The following is a 23,664-nucleotide window of genomic DNA, read 5'->3' as shown; positions in this document are numbered from 1 at the left end:
TGTCTTCATTGGAGGTGACTCTGCAGTCCTACTCTAATCTCACTGACTCAAACTTAATAATAAGGTCTTACCTTCTGCAATAGGACTTGAAAATGTAGGCTGCAGCATCTCAGCAAAAACCATGATGCTCTGTACCTAAAAGGAAAATTTAAAAAATTATCTTTGGGGGAGCAAATTAGCTATTTGGGAGGAAAAGATCATTTTGGATCCTCATTTTAGACCACGCTTCAGAATAAATTCAGATGAACCAAATGGTAAAATAACTACCTGGAAAACAATATATGGGAATGTTTTTCTGAACTCTATATGGGAAGAAGAGGGTTGTTTTTTTTTTTTTTTTTTGGTAAGCATAAAAAAAAGGAAAATGGAGAAAATTGATAGATCTGACTACTAACAAATTTTTAAATGTTATGTTTTCAAAAAAAGACCAGCAGGAAATAGTATTTATCAAAATAAGAGCAATAACAGATAAATAATCCAGATAAATACATAGACCATGCATTCAAATCAAGACATATTATAATATACCAATAGGAAAAAGTAGTCAGAAAAGAGAAGCAAGTTAAAACAAGGAGGTGCCTTTTGGTTGCATCAGGTGTGGTAAACAGAATTACGTCCCCATATCCAAAAGATATCCCCATTCTTATCTTGGAACCCATGAGTATATTATGTGCCAGAGCACTGTGGTTACAGATGGAATTAATGTGCATATTTGCTGACCTTAAAATTAGAGGTTGGCCTGAGTTATCAGGACAGGCCCAATGTAATCACAGAAGTCTTTAAAGGAGAGAATTGGAGAGGAATTCAGAGAATGCAGGACTTAAGCTGCTATCACTGACTTTGAAGATGCAAGAAGAGGGACATGAGTCAATGAACACAGGTGGCTGCTAAAAACTGGGAAAGGTAAGCTTCTTCAGGGCCTCCAGGAGGGAGCACGGGCATGCCAACCGCCAGCGTTAGCCTAGTGAGACTTGTGTTGGACTTGTGACTTACTGAACTGTGTGATACTAGATTTGTATTATTTTAAAACCACTGAAGTTTATGGCAGTTTATTATGACAGCAATAGAAAACTTGCACTTCAAGTTGTGTAGGTGTGTTTAAACAGTGGCACTCCATGCTGGTGAGGCAGGACAGGTCAGCCATTGTTGATGGTATATTACTATAAACTCTCCTGAAAGACAATTTGGGAGTATGCTTCATAAAACCTAAAATGTCCATTCTCTGACTTAAAAACTAAAGAAATAATTTGGAAAGTAGCAACTATTTACAAAGATTTTTTTCACAACAGCTTTATTAATATTAGCTAATAAGGAGCAAACATTAGGAAAATAGTTAAATGAGTTTATACACATTTGTATAATAATCTGTTAGGAGATCATTGAAAATAATGACCACAAAGAATGTAATGAAATGAGAATGCTCATGATAGGTTAAAGTTAAAATGATTTAGTGTTTAAAGCTGTATAGTCAGTATGATGCCTGTGATTACTTATGCTGCACTGGAAAAAAAAAACAGAAAGAAAAAAAGACATGACAATCAAAATAGTAGTAGTGGTTATCTGAGTTATTAAACACTTCTTAAATTTGTGGATTTTTTTCCTTCTCTAGGTATTTCTTTTCTTCTATATATATTTATAAATACTTTTAAACTAAAAAGACAAAAGCTCTGGGGAGGGAAAGTCCATTTTTATTCTTGTACCTCGCTGGGAGATTATTGTATTTGGTCTTAATAAAAAACCTGTGATAAAGATAAAGGACCTTTGGAGAAACTGAAACAGAAAGAGAACAAATGATTCACTAGAGATTATATGGTTAATAAATTTAGCTGAAACTAAAAACTGAATTTTTGGGTATCTAATCCAATATTCTTTTCACTGTTTTTAATGTATGTTTTCTAACTGGTACTTGGTTATTTTTATAAGTTCCTCTAGGGCCAAGACTATAATACTCATCTTTTTTTTTAACTGTCTGGCTACAGCTGCTTTAACCATATTACATTTTCTATAGATATTTTAATTGAATCTTCTTGCCAAAGGTATTAAAGGATACAAAAGTGAAACAGATTTTCATGAAAGACAGCTATACTAGGATAGTGTCTTTAGAAAGCTTATTCCTTTCTACCAGCTCTATTTCTCCCTCTCTAAAAGCCTTTTTCTGTAATTAATTCATAACATTTCTGACCCTTTTTATTGCCTTCTCTTTTCTTGGACTAAATATGGGCAAATTATTTGTAGCACCTTTCTCATTTGCAGTATCCTAGAAATCCTGTGATATATGAGTTTATTCTCATGCAGGATGATCAGGAATTGGGGGTTGGGAGGTTTATGAATCACCAGTGTGTTGAGACTTGGATTTATTTTTATAGATTATAAGTTATTTTATATTAAAATGCATAGACTATAGGCTAAGAATGATGGATTTACAATAAGAGTATCAGCTAAGTTTCTAAAATACCTGACTCTCTAATATTATCACAGTAAAAGTCATAATAAACCAAAGGTTTATGCATAGATTAGAAATATGTGGTTACTGCATGCCTTGTCTAAGAACTTTGCATTATCCTAGCAATTAATGCTTTTTATTATTACTGTTGTAAAAGAGAACCTTGAAATGAGATCAGGTGGAAGTAAATCAGTTCTAATTTTGATTTCTTGGCCTGGTTTAGCCACTAGCTCCTGCTAATAAATTTTCAAAGAAGGGAAAGTTATAAAATTGTGTGATACCTTAAATGTAGAACTGTCTGGAACTCAGTTTTTATATCTATAAAATGAGAAGGGTGGATTATCTAAATGAGGTTTGACAGATGTCTTCTTGGCTTGAAAATTTTAATTCTAAAACATTGTATTATCGTTAAGTAGAAAACAATTTAGAAACCATAGGTATTTGTTTCAGGATGTCAGAAAGCAAAAGGTTAGGATACCAGAATATAACTAAATACAAGCAAAAGGTCAAGTACATTAGAAAACTTGAGCTGTAGCTCTTCAGTTTGAACTTTTTGCTCTCAGCATTTGTTTGAAAGTCAGTTTATTGAATGCCATGAAAGGAATGCAGCAGTGTGCAGAGGCCAAATGAAGTGAGGCTCAGCCGCTCAGCCCATGGGCAGGGGCTCTCGACTAGGGTCTGCAGGGCCACAGCAGGCGTCATGGAGGTCTGTGTAGGTGTCCACCAGCCCTGCTGCAGCTAGCCAGCCTTGGCAGTGCTCATGGGGAGGGCCTGGTCTTTCTAGGCTCTAACACCTGCTTCTGTTTGTACTGTAGAAACTGGTGGGTCTTTATTCTAATCTTGCTCTTAGCCTATAGGAAATTTCCTTATTTCTCATCCACTTTCCACCCTGGTTTGTACCACCCTGGGTGGGAAGGGGAGAGAAAGAAAGATAGTAAGTTAAAGAATCAATGAGAGATGAGAGGAGACTGGAATGAAGAAGGAAAGCAACATTGCTTCTGGACACATCTGTTACAATTTGATGTGCAGAGAGGCCAATAGACCCTCAGTCCTTAACTGTGACTGTATCCTGACCATCACCAAGCATGTTTCAGTAAACAAGCAAGAGCAGGTTCCTTGAGTTAACTAACTAGTCAACTTCCAGAGAGCCCCCTTTCAGCTCCCCTTTCTGTAAAACTTACTGTCCACCCTTCCCAAGTCCACTGTACTTGAGACACTAAAAAGCACTGGCCTTGCTTTTACCATCCCTAATATCTTTTTTTTAAGTCTTATTTCCAGTATATATGTCAGTCAGCTTGTGTTGTATATTGCTGAACTTAAACTTTTTCAAATTTAGAAACTGATACACATTCGGTAACTGTGTGCAAATTCCTTGTGTGTCTCAGGGACTCCACTTCCCTGTACCTGGATCAACCTGCACTTGCTGGAGGGTGCCATGCTGCCTCAGTGCTGCTCTGTCAGGCTTGGGAGGCCTGAGGGCAGTTTAGAACCCATGGTCTTTACCAGGGAGGAACTTAACTGTTCCTTGCAAAAACGAAACTAAGATACAAAGATGACCCAGGAAAATTAACCTTAATTCATGTGTTTTATTTCACTTTATTGAGAAGTGTGAATCACTCCTCTTTTTATTTTTCTCTGTTATTTTTTATGGACAGTATAGATCAATAAGTATTCATTTCTGAAACCTAACTACTTTCATAAGTGCTTAGAAAGCATTAAGACAGTCACAATATATGTTTACCTTTGAATATGTGAAGGCTTTTCAGTTTAGACTTTTCATCTAAGCTGGGTGGTTTTTCTTTTCATGTTGCCACATTTGTCCTGGCATCTCTTTCTGACTACCAGAATGAATAGTCTAAATTCTGATTGCCATTTCTTCATGAGTCGCCTTCCAACCGCAGTTTTCTACTGAGGCTGCTACTCAGCCCATAAGTGACCTCCTCGCCGCTGAAGCAGTGGCTCCATTTCAATTAAATGATCTTTCTGTTTGACTTGACACCAATAACTACTCGTTTTCATCTTCTTGAAACCCTTCTCTACTTGCTATGATACCAGTCTTTCCCATTTTATTTTTTCTGGTGGTCTCTGTCATTGCCCCTTCTAAATCATCTTTCTAGATTCCTCTTCTCTATTTAAAAAATATTGGAACTCTCCAGTGTTTGTTTCACAACCCCAGTGTATCTCTCTTGGCTCAGATCTCTTTGCTTAGCTCCCGACCTATGTTCAGCCACTTACTGGACATCTTTTAAAGTATGGCTGTTCCTGACCCCCATATCCAGTCATGTACTTAACCATATCTAATGTACCACCTTAACAGCTCTCCAAACTGTCCTCTCCTCTCTATCCACACTACTGGCAGTACTGCCAGAGGGTTCTTGTCCTGGTGTCTGCTCAGTGCCTCTGGCTTTCCTTGAGCTCTGCCATGCCCTGTGGAACAAACAGTCTGTAAGATCAAAGAGCAGTACCTCCCTGCCAAGTAACTTCTACTACACCAGACCCTAGAAATTCCTGCAGTAGACCTCTTTCCCAGATCAGTTCATCAGGAGTGGACTCCATCCCTGGGAGAGTTAAGGGAAGCTGTTTGGAAGAGGATAGATGGAGTAGGGTGGAGTTGCACCTTCAGATCTGCATGCATACTAATGAAGCCACTAGTGTCATAGACAAGAGCCAGAGGTAAGAAGAGCAGAAGCACATACATGGACCTCCATTGGTATTCTTGTCACAGGCCACAAAGGCCTGAGGGGTAGAACTAATGATTACCTTGGTTCTTTTTATATTTCTGGTACTATGCTGGTAGGTGACTCTTTCACCTACTTTAGGGATTCTTGAGGATACAGGCTTTAGCTTTTTAGTTTTATATTCCTGTCTATCCATGCCTATCACATTGCCTACCCATAAGCAATTACAACAAAATACATGTTAAATGCATTTAATAGCACAACTTGTACTGAACAATTTATAACTATTTCACTCCATTGTCATTTTAAAGCATTAATGGCAATATTAGATTTTATTTCAATGTAGGACCAGCATTTCCCAGAAAAAAAAAATCTCTGATATTATATTGCCATTCCATTAAATGGGAAAATTAGTTTTTGTACATAAAATTGAAATTTATTTTTAAATATATGTGTACAAGCAAATTAATTTCATAAAGCTGGGTAAGTAAATGGTAAGTGACAAAATCATTTCAGGGGAACATGAAAATCTTGATAATACAGATTAGTGTCATAGTTGCCAGGACAGCTATGCTTGTAATTAGTAATACTAAAACTGCTGAACCCTGAAACTCTAGGATACAGTATAAGAATAAGTTCTAGAAAACTTAAAAGATGCTGAGAAGACCAGGGCTAAGGCCCCCTGACATGTTTCCCGTGAATTCAGTGGGTACCCCCAAGGTCCTATGGACCCTAATTATTCTATTAAGCCTATTTGTGAGGAGTATATGTTTGTATGTATTGTGTATGATGACTTCTGTGTAAAAGGCACATAGTTCAGAAAAAGACAAACTTGTAGGCAGACCATAGATCTCAGGCATACCTCAGGGGAAGAGAGGAAGAGGGAAAGAAAGAATATAAGGGATCATGGTGATGGGTAATGTGGTAGTAGGAGATTTATAGGGATCACACCAAAGGAGAGAAATCAATATTGTACAAAAATGAACAACGATGTAAGAAAATAAAGCTTAAAAATAATAATTAAAAACTTAAAAATAAATAAAAGGCTCATAGTATTTTTAAGTAAATTTTTAAATGACCAAGTCAGTTTAATTCCTGAGAGTTTTCACTATAATAATTCATGTTCTGGGTTTCACCTACACACAAGTCCAGAGACCTTGTAGATTTTAGAGTTCATCTGAAATACCACTAGTGCTGCTTTGGATGCTGTGCCAGTATATGTACAGTATTGTAATGAGAAATATTTTTATCTGAGAATCAAGTAAGCTGCACTTGAGTGATCCTTATATTATTATAACTCATGTGTTTTATGACTATAGTTTGCTGCTTAGAAAATAACCTCTTCGTGATTCCTCTGAGAGGCAGCAAAGTTAAATCATGGCAGTAATTTGATTTTTATATCTAAATTGTCAGAATTTGTGCTTTTTTTTAAAATCTATTTCTTTGTTTTGTTTTGATGTTGATAGATTATTCCATGTTCTCATTCTCTTAAGGTTTTAGGCATAATAAAATTTACTCATTCCAACTCTTTTCCTAGATGAGATTAGTCTTTCAGGAACACCTCATTAAAATTATTAAAAATGGAAACACTTACCTTTATGATCTGTCATGCACTGATTGTTATGCCATCATGATTCACAATTAAAACCACTAAGTGACATTGTTTCAAGAATATTTCTATGATAAAATTGCTGTGTACCATCGTGGGACTCATTGTCTTACGCAGGAGGTATTTGGTTTCATAAATAGTTTAAATTGTCTGTGTCATCTAGGAAATAATTCTCTTTATATGAGAAAATTTGTTTTTAGTTTTCTTAATTTAGAAGCATTAGTTTTGCTTGGCTCTATTTTGCCTTCAGATACATTTTTGAACAGTCCCGAAGAGTTGAGCAGGCCTGATTCAGATATTTCACTTCCCACTCACTTATACTTCTTGTTAGGGACCTGCCTCTTTCCCCTATGCTTGATTATTTAAAAACCTTTTTCTAAATGACCTCAGGTAGCAACATTTTTAAAAAAGAGAGTTTGACAGTCACATGACCCAGCTGGTGCTGGAAACTTCAAACTACTCAGGGAAAATGTAGTGTTCCCTCCCTTTCTTCCACTTCCATGGTGAAAGAGATAGACTTGACTCCCTTTCCTGTTGATGCTTTTTGGGCTTCTTTCTTTCTCCTTCCAAGGCTATTCTTGAATGTGAATGTGTTTGGTGATGGTGGAAGGAACAATGATGGAGGTATGTTCAGCAAGGAATCGAGTACTAAATAGAATACTGAGAAAACATGAGCATCAAAACAAGTAAAATGAAGACAAAAAAACTACTCTATACTGTTAGAATTAAAGTCACAGTTGAATGTTAGAATTGGAAGGAACCAAGTGAACCACCAGTTACAGTGTCTTAACAAAGATACATTGCTAGGTAGAACCCAGGTCTTCTGATTCTTGACCAATTTCCTTTTGTTGGAGGAAAATGTAATGACTTTGTTTCCTGTCAGCTGACACAGAGTAGGCATTATATTCTGAGTTCAGCTGTGTTGTTTATAAGGCTGGGGGCACTTTTTAGGTTTGTATTAGTGGCAATTTTATAGGAAGAATATGGACTTTCAAGTCAGATCTGGGTCTAAGTCTCCACTTAGTACTTGGTCAAGTTTCTCAATTTCCTAAGTAATAAATAGGGAAAACAATAGCTACCACCTCGTATTGTCATGGCAAATGAAACAGGGTTTTAGGAAATAGAAGCCTCTGATTTGTGCTAAATGTGAAATGAGTAAGGAATAACTAGTACCTCATTTGATCTCCCTCAAAGACAAGTCACTGTACTTCAATTTTCAGATATGTTCTTCCTCAATATGTATACATATTGCCATAGTTCAGCTGCTGTTTAGCTAGCTTTGTGTGTGTGTCTGTCTAAGAAGTCTTCTACATCAGCTACCTCACAGTCTTTCATTTTTTAAATTGCAGACTAATCCACGGAGGGCAGCTGTTAAACGGATTGGCAGGCCCAACTGTCATGAATGCAGCACCATTCCTCTCCACAACGTGGTTCTCTGCAGACGAGAGGGCCACCGCCACTGCGATTGCGTCAATGCTCAGCTATCTTGGGGGAGCATGTGCATTTTTAGTTGGGCCACTTGTCGTTCCAGCACCCAATGGATCAGCACCTCTTCTTACTTCAGAGAGTAGCAGGACCCACATTAAAGATCTCATAGAGACTGTATTGTATGCAGGTATCTTGAAGTTTATTTTCTTTCTTTTGTACTTTTTTTTTTTTTTAAGATTTATTTATTTATGCATACAGGCCAGAAGTGCCGGGGGGAGGGGGGGGTGAGAGGATTTACCAGAGACAGAGTGGGAAGCAGAATAGGCAGTTTGAGAAAGTACACTGCTGAGGGGAGCAGTGGGTGAGACAGGGAAGGTCTGCTGTGCTGTGGAGGTCACCTCCCAAGCTGGGGATTGAACTCGCACTGAAGCCTCTATGACTAGCTTGCAATGCTGCGTCCTAACCCACTGCATCACCAGGGAGGGCCCTGTACTTTGTCTTTTATCCTAGTCATCTTTATTTTTTTATACACCAGATCACATTGTACGAAATACTTAGAGGACTAATAAATACCTATGCATATATGTGCTTTTTTGTAATATGGAAATGCCTACTTAAAGTTTATCCTTTCTAGGAAGTTATTTAAAACGTATTAATATGACATGGAAAATTATTGCTTAATTTTTTACTCTTCCCATTTATTTACTGTTAAAACACTGTATAACATGTTGTCCAGTGTTTTTTTCCCCTAGATATTTTGTCAATAAAACTAAGATTTGTAAATAAAACTAAGATTAAATATCCTGATCAGCAATAAACATTTACTAAGCATCTATCATAGCCATTAAGTCCATTTTCTCCATTGCACTTCCCACATCATTGGCCATGTTCTCTCACCTTATAGCCCTAGGTTCCCCACTATTTATCATTCTCTTCCTATTCTCTGTATGTTTAATCTGTTAAGAAGGGGTGTTAGTTCCAAAACATTCTCTTGGATCTTTTCTCATTATTTCTTTAGTTAAGCCATCTTCCACTCTTACATTCCATTCTCATAGAGCTCTTAAATACTCCCCATATGCCCTTTTATTATTTCCTCTTGCATTCCGAAAACTTTCTGTGTGTGTTATATATGTGTTGTATACAGGCCCTGTTCTAAGTAAAGTCATTGGTAAAATCACTGAGGTATGTGGAACTTGTCAGGAAGGCTTCACAAAGGATGTGATAATTAAACAGTTTGGATTTTCATAGCAACTCAATGAGTATTCAGAGGAATTTAGGTATTCTGTATGGAAGGAGAAACAACTGCAAAGGCAGGGGAGGTATGAGTTCAATATGTCTAGGATACTGCACGTCATTTGGTGTGGCTACATAGTGAAAATGTGTGTTTGGGTATAGGTAGCAAGTGGCAGAAAGTGAGATTATGATGAACTTTACAGTAATTAATTTATTCAGTTATTAATTCAGCAAATATATATTTAACTCCTTTGGATCTCTCACTCTGCAAGTCACTGAGGTAGGCATGTTCCCTGCCCTCACAAAACTTAGTGTCCCAAAGAAAAAAAATAAGCAAAACTGGGTGCCATGTGCTATACCCAAAGGCTCACAGTTTCTCTGAGAACTTAAGAGGGGGAGCACCTAGTCCAAATTTGGGACTGAACTTGAGCTTTGGACTTGCAGTATCTAAATTGAAACCTAAGGGTGAAAGTTAGCCAAATACAGTGGACAAGAGAAAGAGTATTCTAAAGAGAGCCATGGAGAAGCTTAGCAAGGGGAGCGAGCCTGGTATATTCAAGCTTAGACCTGCCCTGCCATGCTGGGTGGCTTAGATCTGGTGCCAGTAGTGGTGGTGAAGTGAGAGAGGGGTGGTGGGTCCTGCACACCTGCTGGGCAGGGCTGAAGAGTATGGAGGTTCAGTGCAGTGTGGGCAGAGGCCAAACTGAAGAATTTTATACTAGAGAGTTTTATAATGAAATTTACATTTGAAATACAGGTTTAGAGGGCATGAAAGTGAGAACTGAAATGGTAGAGATAGATAGAGCATTCTTTACAAGCAACTTGCTTAAAGAAAAAATATATTGAACTGTAAACAAAAGTAAATAAAAAACTGACAGTAGGTCAAACAAAAAATTTAAACTTTGTTTTAAAAGGTTATATATATTTTTTTAAAACTTAAACAATGGTTGTATCTTTTGAATAACTGGAATTTGGGCCTATACGTCATATCATGATGCTCTACATTCTTCTGGCTCATGGTTCCCATGTAGTCAAACAGAAGCCACTACTCGAGATTCCCAGTTACTACCTCAGGGCTTCTATACTTGCCAATCTTCCTTCCTAAAATATTGTTCCATACCCTTCTTTCCATTAAGATTTTTTTGCTAGCATTATTACCTTAAAAGATTAATGATTCTTGAAGACATCATAGGAAAAGTGAGCTATATTCCAAAACAGTAGCAAACCAATTCCAGCTATATGTAACATGAGGAAGGCAATCACAGAAAAGTGATACGGTGGCCACTGTGCATATGGAAGCTGCTCATTCATTGCTATCAATAATTAAAATAACCAAATTAACACAGCTTGTTGCTTTTCAGATTGACAGTGAATAGACATCTGTGTTTAAGAGTCTTACCTGAATATTGTAATTTTGCTAAGAATATAACCCTAGAATTAGAATCATTCCAATGTAAGGACCTCTAGAAATCACTTATTTCCAAAAGAGGAAGGAATTTGTTCAGGTTACAAGTTAATCAATGGCACGGGCAGGTACCTACCCACATTTCCTGACTTTTCTGTTGGCGCTGTGCTTTTCTACCAAATTGGGTCCAGTTAAGAAAAGCTGGGGCTTCCAAGTGCCAGGATTCCAGAGGGAATGACTGGCACTCCTTGGAACCCTCCCTTCTGTAATGGTCCACGCTGAGATTGTTTTGATGTTCACTTTACCTCTGATTGTGTATCATTCTTGTGTTGATCCATATTGCACTCTGTCTTTTGGTTTCTTATTTTTGGATGTTTTCCTGTTTTGCTCAAATTCTCCAAAACCCATAAATAGTATGTCCTACTCTATGCCTGAGGATATTTTGTCATTGCTAAACCATCAGCCCAAACCTGTTTCAAAATCTTTTGTGTAATATCTTTTCTCCATGGGGTAGCATTTGTTTACAGCTCAGTCTTTTTCCCTGCAAGAATACCATGGTACCACCATATTTCTTTGCTTATCGTATGGTTTCTTACTTACAGTCTACTGAAATTTTTATCTCTACAATCTGTCATTCTCACAAAACCCAGCTATCTTGTTTTTCCTTGAATGTATATGCCTAGAGCTTAGTTGATGCTCAGTAAATATTTGTCAGATAAATACTTGAAATATTAAACTTAGTGTGTTGTGTGGTGAACATTTTACTATTTATTTTCTTTTCCCCCTAGAATTTGGATTTGTCTGCGTATTATTTTCTGCAACTCTAGCTTACTTCCCACCCCGACCTCCACTTCCTCCCAGTGTTGCTGCAGCTAGCCAGCGGCTGAGTTATCGACGGAGCTTCTGTCGATTACTAAGGTAAATAGACTTGGTCATCAAGTGGTTTCGAATAGCACCTTCAAGATAAATTCACACTTATTTATATTGTGTACAGTGTTAGCATAGCTATGATAGCTATGTAACATTATTTCTCAAACTTCTTTCTTTTTAAACAAAGCAAATTAGAAAATACTGTATCACATAATGGTAAAGATACATATTTTTTGTGAGACTTTAGTTTCAGTTATATATGGACATATATATGGTGGGTCATAAAGTGAAACTATATTTCTATTGTTTTTAATAATATAAAAGTTTATTCTTACATCATTTTGTGTATTTTTTCATCTCAGTTGTAATCCCCGAAAACTGTATTTCTTAACTCTGGTATACAAGTAAAAAGTTTTTGAAAACTGATTTCTTTATAGCACCTAGGTACATTGACTTACACATAAAAGGCAAAGAAAATGTTAGTTAAGTTGAATTATGATGACTGGCACACATTTATAAAGTGGCAATTTAAAATATATGTTTTTTTAAAAATGCTATTTAATGGAGTTTTTCTCTATACAGAGTCAGAGGTTAGATGGTGCTAAGATTAGTGAGGTAGGTTAGGGTCATATTATGCCATCCTAATAATTTGAAACTCTAATATGGGAAATGAGAGGTCATTTGAAGGATATTAAGTTAAGGAATTAGGACAAGGAAAAGCAATTTAAAAGTATCACTCTAACTACAATGTGTTTAGTGTTTGCTTCTAAGTCACTAGTATCAAAGTAGTCTCTGTTTAAACCATAAAATATAAATTCTTTCTTCTCTATAAAAAGCCCTTGCACCAGCACCTGACTTTCCTTTGCTTCTTCCCTTGTTTATCTGCATACCCTGTCAGACTGCCTGCTCTAAAAAGGAGTTTTTGAGCCTGCCTTGCTTCATTTTCGCTGGTCCTTCAAAGAACTCCTGAAATTATTACTTCCTGTATTAATTAGAATAACTGCTTCACAGGCCCTCCCTGGTGGTGCAGCAGGTCAGGGCAAAGCACCATGAAGCTACCACAGCCACTGTACCATGAGTTCAATCCCTAGCCAGGGAGGTGACCCACATAGCAGAGCAGACCTCTCAGGACCCATCTGCTGCTCCCCTCAGCAGTGTATTTCAGTACATCTACCTGCTCTGCTCCTCACTCTGTCTCTGGTGAATCCTCCACGTCCCCACCTCCCACCCCCCACACACCTCTGGCCTATCCCCTAGCTCTTGTATGCATAAATAAATAAATTTTTTTTTAATTTTAAAAAGAATAACTGCTTTACAATCTAATTCCATTATCTATAACCCACCCCACCCCAAAAAATCATTCATTACACTCCAAAATTTCTACCAGTTATTTACTTTACTTTCTATATGATCCCATCTCTTAATAAGCATTTCAACTATTGTGTATTGTGTGTGTAACTAAATGTAAACATTTCTCCCCGTTCACATAATGGTTTAATGTTTGGTGCTAGCTGTTGTTCTTTTTTGCCTTTTAAAAAGAAGTTAAACATGTTCTGTACTTCAGACACATGAGCACATTTATTCATTTATCTGTTTATTATTTTTTGGTGTATTTTCCACTCCCATATTCTTCCCCTTACCCCAGCCATCTCTAAAATGCATGAAAGGTGTATATCTTTCCATTTTTGCCATGTGTATTTCTTTGTATACATCTAAGTTTAATTCATCTAAATGACATGTATCTTTTTCTGTTTGACTTAATACCACTAAGCACTGTGGCTATTAAAATAACTTTTCATTTTAAAAAGTTATAGGAGTATACAGGAGTATAATAATACAATGTCCATATTCCTATCACCCAATATCAAGTTACCAGTTTATAGCCAATCTTGTTTCATCTCTGCTTCCCCCCTTTCTGAATCATGAACAAATCCCAGATGACATATTATTCCATCCATAAATATTTCAGTATATGTAATATAGGTTTAAAAGATAGGTAAATTTTCAGTTGTTTTGCAAATGTCAAAGAAATTTTTTTTAAGATTTATTTATCTATGCATAGAAGAACTGGGGTACAGGCCAGAGATAAGGGGTGTGAGCAGAACAGCAAGATTGACTGAAGCACACTGCTGAGGGGAGCAGCAAGCAAAACAGGAGAGGTCTGCTGTGCATGTGAGTCACCTCCCAGGCCAGGGATGAACTTGTGCTGCAGTGACTGCAGACAGCCTCATAGCACTGCACTTTAACCCTTTGCCACCAGGGAGGCCTCTGTCATAGAAAGCTTATTTTTTATCTAATTTAACCTTCTAAGAAAGGTGGTATTATTTTCTTTTCTTTTTTTTTTTTTTTTAACAGTTTGTTTGAATCAGGATACAAATTAGGTCCACGCATTGCAGTTGTCTCTTAGTGACTTAAAATCCAGAGGTTTCCTTTCCATCTCTTGTTTCTTGTTATTTATTTGTTGAGCCAGCTCTTTTATCCCTGTGGCTTGAATTTTCTTTTATCGCCTCCAAATGGTGTAGTTTGTCATGTTTTCTGTCTATTTTTATGTCCTATAAATTGCTAGCCAGAGTTTTGCTCTTCTGATTCAAGGTTTTATTCTTGCTGTGGTTTTCCATGACTGCTTCCTAGGTGATGCTACCTTGAGCCATTAGGAGGTGCATGCTGTTTGGATAGCAGTCCTTGGATAGTAGAGCTCTGTTGTGGATACCGAATTCTTTGTAGTATCTTTTCACTTCTGCTGCGTATCCAGCTTGTCTGTACTTCATCGTCACCACAAAAAGTACTGTAGTGATGTACTCATACCCATCAATATAGATATGAAAACTGTAGAAAAAGGAGCCCACAAGAGGGTTGCTGGGTCATATGGCAATTTTAAGCTTAATTTGCCAAATATTACCATCACTCCCAAAATGCCAGTACGTTATATTTGCTTTTTTTATGTACTTATCTGTATTTCCATTACCAGTGCCCATTTCCTTACATCCCTGAAAATTTCACATTATAATTTTTGCCAGTCTAATAGGAATAAACACCATATCTTTGTTTAGTTTGTATTTTATGTTTATAAATAAGCTTAGAATTCTTACTATGTCATTGCTTCCTTTTTAGATTTCATCTTTTGTTAATGCTTTTTAGATTCTGCCCAGTTAATAATGATAGCTGTATCTTTTTCCTAATGACCTGCCTATTTTAGATGTAAGTTCCTTGTTGATTTAAAATTTTCTGAATATCCCTATTCTTCCACCTGCCTTTTAATTTTGTTCATGGGTTATTTAATAATCAACCCTCTGGTCTTTTATATTTATGTTTGCAACCCCCTGGAATCTATCCACTAAATAAACTAGTACCATTTACTAAACCATCCATAGCATTTTGATTCATAGTTTATTGCATATTGAGTTTCTGTGTCTTAACTTTTTATTCTCTGTCCTCTTTGTTCTTAAACTTATACTACACAGTTTTACTACTCTGGATATGCAGTTTGTCTTAATATCTGACATGGCAAAAGCCTCCTTTTTCATATTTATGAAGATAAATTAACATTCTAAGGACTTTTATTCATCTGTGTAAACTTTAGTTTCTTAAATTTCTAAAAAATTCAGCCAGAATTCTGATTGTATTAAATCTATAGATTAATGTGGGATGAATTGACAGCATAGACTATCTCTCCTTGTGTTCAAATCATCTGTGTCCACATTAGATTAAAAGTTATGTTTTCTGGACCCTCCCTGGTGGCACAGCGGGTTAAAGCACAGCACCAGGAAGCTAAAGCCACTTCAGCATGAGTTCAATCCCCTGTCCAGGAGGTGACCCACATGGTTCAGCAGACCTCTCCTGACCTGCCCGCTGCTCCCCTCAGCATTGTTCTTCATCAGTTGGCCTATTCTGCTCCCCACTCTGTCTCTAGTGAAGCTTCTCACCACTTCTGCACCTCTGGCCTATACCCCAGTTCTGTATGCATAAATAAATAAATCTTTTTTAAAAATAAATTAATTAAATTAAAAAGTTACATTTTCTTTTCCCATAGAGGTCTTGGCCTGCCTGATTTATTCCCAGATAATTTAAAATTTTAATAGCTACTATGAATGTTATTTACCACATTTTTAAAACTTTTGCAGTATTTGTAGATTTACACCTTGTAAGAAATAATAAAGAAAGCATTGCTATTTCACTGTTTTCCCTAGTGAGAAAACCTTACAAAACTGTAGTATAATATCATCACCAGAAAACTGACATTAATGAAGTCTAAGGACAGAGCAATTCCGGCATCATAAGGACACACCAGTTGTCCTTTTGTAGCACTGCCTTCTCCCCCTGGCTCACTATCCCTTGGCAAAAACTAATCTGTCACTGTAATGTTGTCATTTCAAGTATGTCTATTAAATGGTATCACACAGTACATAAAATTTGGCAATTATTGTTATTTCCTCCACATATTTCTCTGTAGAGTCATTCAGGATATTTTGTGTAGCAGTAGTTACTTATTTTGGTTACTGAATAGTAAGTAGTCCATGGCATGGATGTATCCAGTCTGTTTAACCATTCACCTGTTGAAGGACATCTGGGTTGTTTCTGGTTTTTGGCTATTGCAAATAAAGCCACTATAAACATTTTTATACAGGTTTTTATATGAACATGTTTTTATTTCTCTGGGATTAATGCCCAGGAGTGTAACTGCTGGATTGAATTATATGGTAGTTGCACATTTTGTTTTTGTTTGTTTGTTTTAAGCTACCATCATTTTCCACAGTGGCTATACCATGCTTTATTACCAGAAGCAGTGTATAAGTCATCCAGTTTCTGGGCATCTTCACCAGACGTTAGTGTTAATTCTACATTTTTTTTAAAAAGCCATTTTGATAGGATACACAGAGGTATAATATCTGTAGAGCAGAGTTGGCATTGTCTGTTAAAGGTTGACATTTCTGTATATCTAGAAATTGATCTTCAAAGTATACTAGTTCACATGTTATATAAGAACAACATTATATAGACGTGTGTGAATGTTTATTTGTATATGTCAGTAAGGGTGGGGAAGCTGGTTAAATAAATTTTTATGACATACCAATATAATGGGAGACTGTGCAGCTGTAAGAAAGAATGAGGAAGCTCTTTATGTATCGACTACAGGAAAGCTCTAGGACTTTTAAGTTTAGAAAAGTAAGTTTCACTAAATAGTTATAATATGCTACCATTTGTAAAAGAGGTTGGAAAGATTATGTTTGTCAGGGAAAGTATTGGCTTCTATATTTTGAAATATTTCTGAGAAATTACCCCAGAAAATGTTAAGATTGGTAATTATGGGAAGAGGAGAATAAGAAATAAAAGGGAGCTGTTTCCCATATGCATTTATCTTTTTGGGGTTTTGACACAATTCAATTGTATTGACTATTAAACATATTTATTAATATAAGCTTTAATAATAATAATAATTTAAATTACTCTCTGAAAATAAAGTAGCAAATTAGATTTCTTTTAACCTTTGGGGTTTTTTCCCCCTACCTTTTTCATAAGGAAAAAGAGTAATTTATATTTTGAAATAAGAGCTTTTTTTTTAGCTGAACCAGCCTTCTCATTCTAAGAAATAATTTTGGTAATTCCCTTATATTATAAACATTGACAATTTTAAATAGTATAAACATGAAAGATATCCTTATAAATATAAAAATTTAAAGAATTTTCAAGTCATTAACAAACTGACATATATTTTTGATTTCTGATTCAGGTGTTGTATTTTCCAAATAATCTATATTTTTCATGTGTAAGAATTTAGATTCTCTTAACTGTTGAATTTGTAATTATGTTTTCTTTGATTTTACAGCAACTTGAGATTTTTGATGATTGCTTTAGCATATGCCATACCACTTGGTGTATTTGCAGGCTGGTCTGGAGTTCTGGACTTAATTTTAACACCAGTACAAGTTAGCCAAGTAAGCATTTTATTTCCTTATATGTTGTATGTATGCTTAGTTGACTTAAATTACAAATATTATGTTCATGTCAAGGCCTGGGAAAAACATTATCCTTTACCATTGTCGCAAAAGCAAGATCTTCTTGAAATAGTTGTAAGCAATATTGATTTTCTTCCTAGATTTTAATAATAGACATGAAGTTCATATTTCTTTGAATGTATTAATGATGCAAATAAAAAAATCTTAGTTTTCATACTCTGTAAATGCTAGGTTGTTTCCATAACTTAGCTATTGTAAATAGTTCTGCAGTGAACATAGGAACGCGTATATCCCTTTGAATTCATGTTTTTGCATTCTTTGGGTATTCATATACCTCTTAAATTGCAACTTGATAATCTTGGGTTAAGTGTGTCTGCCACTTTCTCAACAGGTCGATGCTGGCTGGATTGGATTTTGGTCCATAGTTGGAGGCTGTGTTGTTGGAATAGCTATAGCAAGGTAAGAATATTTTGTGGTAAACATGTGAGTAGATAGTACCAATAGAAAAAGAAAGCCTTGGATCAATGATAAAACTCATAGAAAAATAAAACTGGCAAAGCTCTGAAAAGAGCATGTGTTTGGACTACAAGAAGGTTTATTCCTCGGGAGAAGTCCGTCGTAAAATAATTTTGGAGGTCAGAGGTGTATTAATATTAAGCCAGAATATTAAGCTGCCTCCATGTTGTTAGAAAACCACATATACAAATGGAACCCCCCAAAAAGATAATGCACTGTTAAAGGCAAATTGATTCTAAGAATTGAAAGGAATCATTTGTAAGAACTTCTCTAAAACTTCCCATGAAAAAGCATATCCTGGGCCCTCCCTGGTGGCGCAGCAGGTTAAAGCACTGCACTAAGAAGCTTAAGCCACTTCCACATGAGTTCGATCCCCACCTTCCCCGGAGGAGATCCACATGGCATGGCAGACCTCTCCTGACCCGCCCGCTGCTCCCCTCAGCAGTGTACTTCGTCGATCTGCCTGTTCTGCTCCCCACTCTGTCCCTGGTGAATCCTCTCACCCTCCACATCTCTGGCCTGTACCCCAGTTCTGTATAAATAAATAAATCTTTTTAAAAGAAAAGAAAAAGCATATTCTAATTAACAGATATTTATTCTTGGTCTTTTTTAGCAGAAATGTATTTATAACTTATTTGATAAAAAATGTGCATAAAGATTTCCAGTTTCATCAAACTTCCTTTAATCTGAACCTGTTAACAACAACACATTTTTAGAATAAGTCAAAAGAAAAGTCTTATTTATTCTAATAGGAAGAAGTGAAAATGTCACTTAGTTAAGTGATTGCCTATAAAGCTACTTTTGTTTTTTCCAAAAAGATAATGTTCATTAACTTTGCAAACCATTTTACCCTGTTTAATCAAAAACAAAATTAGGCAATAAACTTCATTGGGAAGAAGAGTCTAATTACATATTTGGGAAGATCAAATAAGACAGTTAAGTCACCTCAGTATCTAAATACTTAAACACAATTGGCATAGGGTCATATTATATCTAGATCTCATAGTTTGCATAATGTTTTTAGGATAATGAAAAAATAAACTGACATGATTTCCATATCAGTTTGAGGTTTTTATACGTCAGGCAAATACAAGGGTTAAAATCTAAAGAAAAACAGGAAAATAACTATTTGTAAAAAAATCACTGCACTGACACTGGAATACATTGAACCTGCCTTATTTGACAAGAATTCAAACCTAATTTTTTTCATTAAATCTCCAAGGCAATTATAGTGAGTCATTATTTTACCAAATCCTATTCTGAACCCCAAATAGATCATAGAAGGAACTGTTAATATCAGAAATGACATCTCACATGCTTTTTTATCTTTATTTTCTTTCTGCAAACCCTACATTAACTATCAAAATGGAACTAGTGGGAAAAATTATAACTGAGGACATTTCTGTTTTTAATTTGTTGAAACGGCAGTTCTGAAAAATACTGGACTTACTCTGGGATCTGAAAATCAGTTTTTGGTATCTACTTGACCTAAAATCAGTTTTGAAATTGTTTTCATAACACCATTTGTGGGCTCTCTAGAAGGGAATATCTTCATAGAAATGAGTGCATTGGGTGATTTTCTTATAATTGTGTTGCTAATGGTCATTACTAAATGCATCACATAAGTCCTAATGATATAGTTTGATTTGGAAGAACTAGTTTTCTGAGAATAGGAGGCCACAGTGGTTACTTTATTCTTGAGTGATCTGACCCAGGAAAACATCCTCACTGTTTAACTTCTCTCAATTCAATTGTACCAGAAAACTTTTATTTCCTCATACCTGGCCATCTACCTAATCTGACAAGTTCACACAGCATACAATATAAATTAAATTAAATATAAGTTAAATTAAATTAAATTAAAGCAAGATTTTGGAATAACCTTGAGGGATATTTCTATCAAGCTGTAGAACCTTTTTCAGAGTAATTAAGAATTTTCTGCTTGTGTGCTTTTTTAGATGTGAACAAACCTGTCACTGAGCCAAGGTGTAGCCTTTTTTCCCACCAAAAGATGGCATCAGCTCTCACAGAAAATCACTGTGGTCTAAATAATGCTCACAAACATCATTAACTATACTGTGTCAATTAAGTGCAAAACAGAAGTAGTACTAAAGGTCATATAACTAAAATAGAAGTTAAAATCAATTTTTAAAACTTCAAAGAAAGAACCTGGTAAATGTATTTAGGATGAGATCAGTTTTTCTCGAATAGGAATAGTTCTGAAGGACAGAATAGTAAGTCGGCGTAGGCACCGCCAGAGGCGTCTGCCCAACAACCAGCATTAATCAGTAGATGTCAATTCAGCAAAAAGCAAGGATTTTGAGAACTTAAAAAAATGCTATGAAACATTAGTCACAAATTTTGTAGGACAGTATTCACTATTCCAGAGCTGTGTTCTTAACTGTCACAAAGCTTATATTCTGATAAGGAAAACAGAAAATACGCAAATACAAAAACAGGATTATTCCAGTAGAGAATAATGGTATGAAGAAAATTAAGTGTGTGAAGTGAATACCAAGAGATTTGTTGGACAGAGGCCTGAGTGATTTCAGGAATAAGCAGGAATAAGTCACGGGGAAATGTGGAGCACCTGTGTTCAAGTCACACAGGGCAGGTCCAAAAGCTACACAATGCTAAGAGATACAACCCTGGCACATTTGAGAAGCACAAACAGGGCTGTCCCACGGGAGAAGGGAAGGACAAATTAGAGCAGAGCAGACAGGCCCTCAGAGACTGGAGTAAGCATCTGTATTTGTTCTCAAGTGAGTTTGAATTTGAGAGAACCACCTTTGCAAATTTGTGTCAGCGCATTAGTCTGTAATATACTAAGTTTAATAAAGAGTGTGTGCTCATGGGACCTCCCTGGTGGCGCAGGCGTTAAAGTTAGCGCTATCAGGCTATCTTTCGCCAGCCACTACAACATGAGTTCGATCCCCAGTGCCTGTATCAGTGCCTGGTACAGCAGACTTGTGCCATGTCTCCTGTCTCACCTCCTGTTCCCCTCAGCCATGTATTTCGGTCAATCTGCCTGTTCTGCTCCCCACTCTGTCTCTGACCCACCCCACACTTCTGACCTAGATCTCAGTTCTTGTATGCATAAATAAATAAAAAATAAGCCTTCAAAAAAAAAAAGAGTAGGTGCTCACTATACGACATTTAAAGTTATACAAAAATAGCATTTAAAAACTCAGTATCCACATTTGGTCTGTTTTGCAAAAGAAAGAAATCACTTATCACAAAGTAACATTTACCACACTAACAGGAAATATACCTTTTTTCCTTACTTGAAAAACGTGCTTTCTTTAAGAAATTATTGTTTAACAAAAGTGTGTCATTGATTTTAATAATGTTTTACAAATCTGACTAGAGTTAATCGAATATTGTTTCTTTTCAGATTTGCAGATTTTATCAGGGGAATGCTGAAATTAATTCTTCTCCTCCTATTTTCTGGGGCTACACTCTCATCCACGTGGTTCACCCTGACCTGTCTGAACAGCATTACACATCTGCCTTTAACCACAGGTGAACACAAACCCATCTTGAACTTCTAACAAATATTTCAGTTCACAGGGATATATATTCTCTTTTTCCTGCTTTCCGTAAGTATTTGCTAAACAGATACAAAAATGTCTCCCTTGTCCAGCCATCAGACCAACACCCCATCTAAAAATAAAAACTAAATTAAGAAATAACTAGAAATATTCTCATTAGTATTTTACATATGGGAAAGACATGAAGTCTTTAACTTAAGTGACATGAAAAACTTTTATTTTCTTTCAAAACTCTTACCGAGCATAATTCAAAGATTTTATCTTTGTTATAGCCATTACATCATTGTTAAGCAGTAAGGGTAATAAACAAAGGCAGAAAGCTATGATGGTTGAGTACACACCAGAAGAAGTCTTTGAACTGGCACTTATAGGTTGTTTTACAACAAAACTTAATGGAAATATCTATTTGGAGTATATTATAGATAACTTACTTAACTCAGCTAATTCATCTGAAACATTTATAGTTTGCTTTTATTTTATTGTTAGTGTCATTTGGGAGTCTATATTAGTTATCTATACCTGTCGTAATAAGTTACCATAAATTTAGTATTTTAATACAGTATAATTTTTTTATCTTACATTTTTGCAAGGTAGAATTCCAATTCAGGCCCCACTAATCTAAAATTCAGGTGGACAGACTCTAGAGGGGAATCCAGTTCCTTGCTTTTTCAAACTTCAAGAGGCCACCTGCATTTCTTGACTCATGGCTTCTCTCTCCCAGCATTAAAGACAGCAATAACAGGTCAAATCCTCCTCACATTACTCCATCTGTGCCTTTCTTTGTATGTGACTTCCTCCTTTGAATTCTCATCTTCTCCATTCCTCTACCACCGTTAAGGATCCTTGTGATCACATTAAGTCCATCTCAATAATCCAGAATAACCTCCCAATTTTAAAGACAGCTGATTAACAACCTTAGTTCCACCTGCAACTTTAATCCTTTTCACCATAAGGTAACACTCACAGTTCTTGGGTTTAATACATGAATATCATCTGGAGACAGGTGGAGTTGGGGGGACATTATTTTGCCTACTATAGGATCTTTGAAAAATTACTGTGACAGATTTTATAAACCAAGAAAGCTGTTATTGCTTCTTCCTTTCCTTTAACAAGGACACCTATTTTTTATTCTGTTCACAAGTAATATTCAACAGCCTTTTGCATTATGTGTTTAATGATAAGATTGTAGGGGCATGTGTTATAATAAGCACTTGTGTGGATAAGAATAAACACATACACTCCATGGGACTCCATGAGAGGAGAGTTCCTTTAATCTACATATAGTTAAAGAATACTGAAATACTGTATATCCCACTTTGGAATTACATACGCCATAATAAAAATACTAGTAGCTTACACACCAAGTCTTTCAAAAACAGCCATTTATTTGGAAGTTCTTGTCACATTTACAGCAATAATTAGGCAGTAATATAAGGTCTATCTGTGCCCACCATTTCTAAACTTTACCAAGTCATCCATGCTGGAGTGCCATAGCAAATTCACAAAGGCAACCCAGGTTATTTTAAATTCCCTAAGGAAACATGGGGATCTTCAACATCTGTCAGACACTGTGAATCCCCAATTTAAGGGAATTTACAATTTCATCACTAGATTCTGCTTTTTGGTGCTGTCACATTTTTTGGAAGTGAGATTTTCTGCAGTTGCTGTGATTAAAAAAAACAAATACCACACAAAATCAGTGTGGAACAGGAAATGTGGGTGGTTGTGTCAGGTCAGTTCCAAGATTTGAGAAATTGTGCTGTGCTCATGAGATGCACACTTCCTATTAGTATGTAATTGTGGTTATTGAAGAGGAAAGTAAAAACAGTTCCTCTCGCATATAGGTAATATGTTTTATATAACTGCTGAATCAGTAAGCATGTATTCACGTAGAAGTATACATGTTCATAGAGAGAATTGTTTGGCCCTGTGTCAGTAGCGGAATTGTTAGCTATTTGACTTGAGGACACCATGAAA

At 36.1% G+C, this 23,664-nt stretch overlaps 1 protein-coding gene across 1 annotated transcript in view; it reads left to right on the top strand.

Moving 5' to 3' along the window:
- The window catches only part of DIRC2 (disrupted in renal carcinoma 2), a 57,962-nt gene that overhangs the window by 15,891 nt on the left and 18,407 nt on the right, over positions 1-23,664 (top strand). Inside the window, exons 3-7 of the mRNA XM_004675158.2 lie at positions 8,080-8,345; positions 11,585-11,714; positions 17,491-17,599; positions 18,012-18,079; positions 21,531-21,658. Of these exons, the coding sequence (XP_004675215.1) occupies positions 8,080-8,345; positions 11,585-11,714; positions 17,491-17,599; positions 18,012-18,079; positions 21,531-21,658 (701 nt within the window). The remainder of the gene's footprint in view (positions 1-8,079; positions 8,346-11,584; positions 11,715-17,490; positions 17,600-18,011; positions 18,080-21,530; positions 21,659-23,664) is intronic.

Source organism: Condylura cristata, unplaced genomic scaffold, assembly GCF_000260355.1.
Source record: "Condylura cristata isolate star-nosed mole 26May11 unplaced genomic scaffold, ConCri1.0 scaffold00003, whole genome shotgun sequence".
NCBI classification, from domain to species: domain Eukaryota; kingdom Metazoa; phylum Chordata; class Mammalia; order Eulipotyphla; family Talpidae; genus Condylura; species Condylura cristata.
Note: the sequence above shows the minus strand (reverse complement) of the source record. Positions and strands in the feature narration are given on the sequence as shown.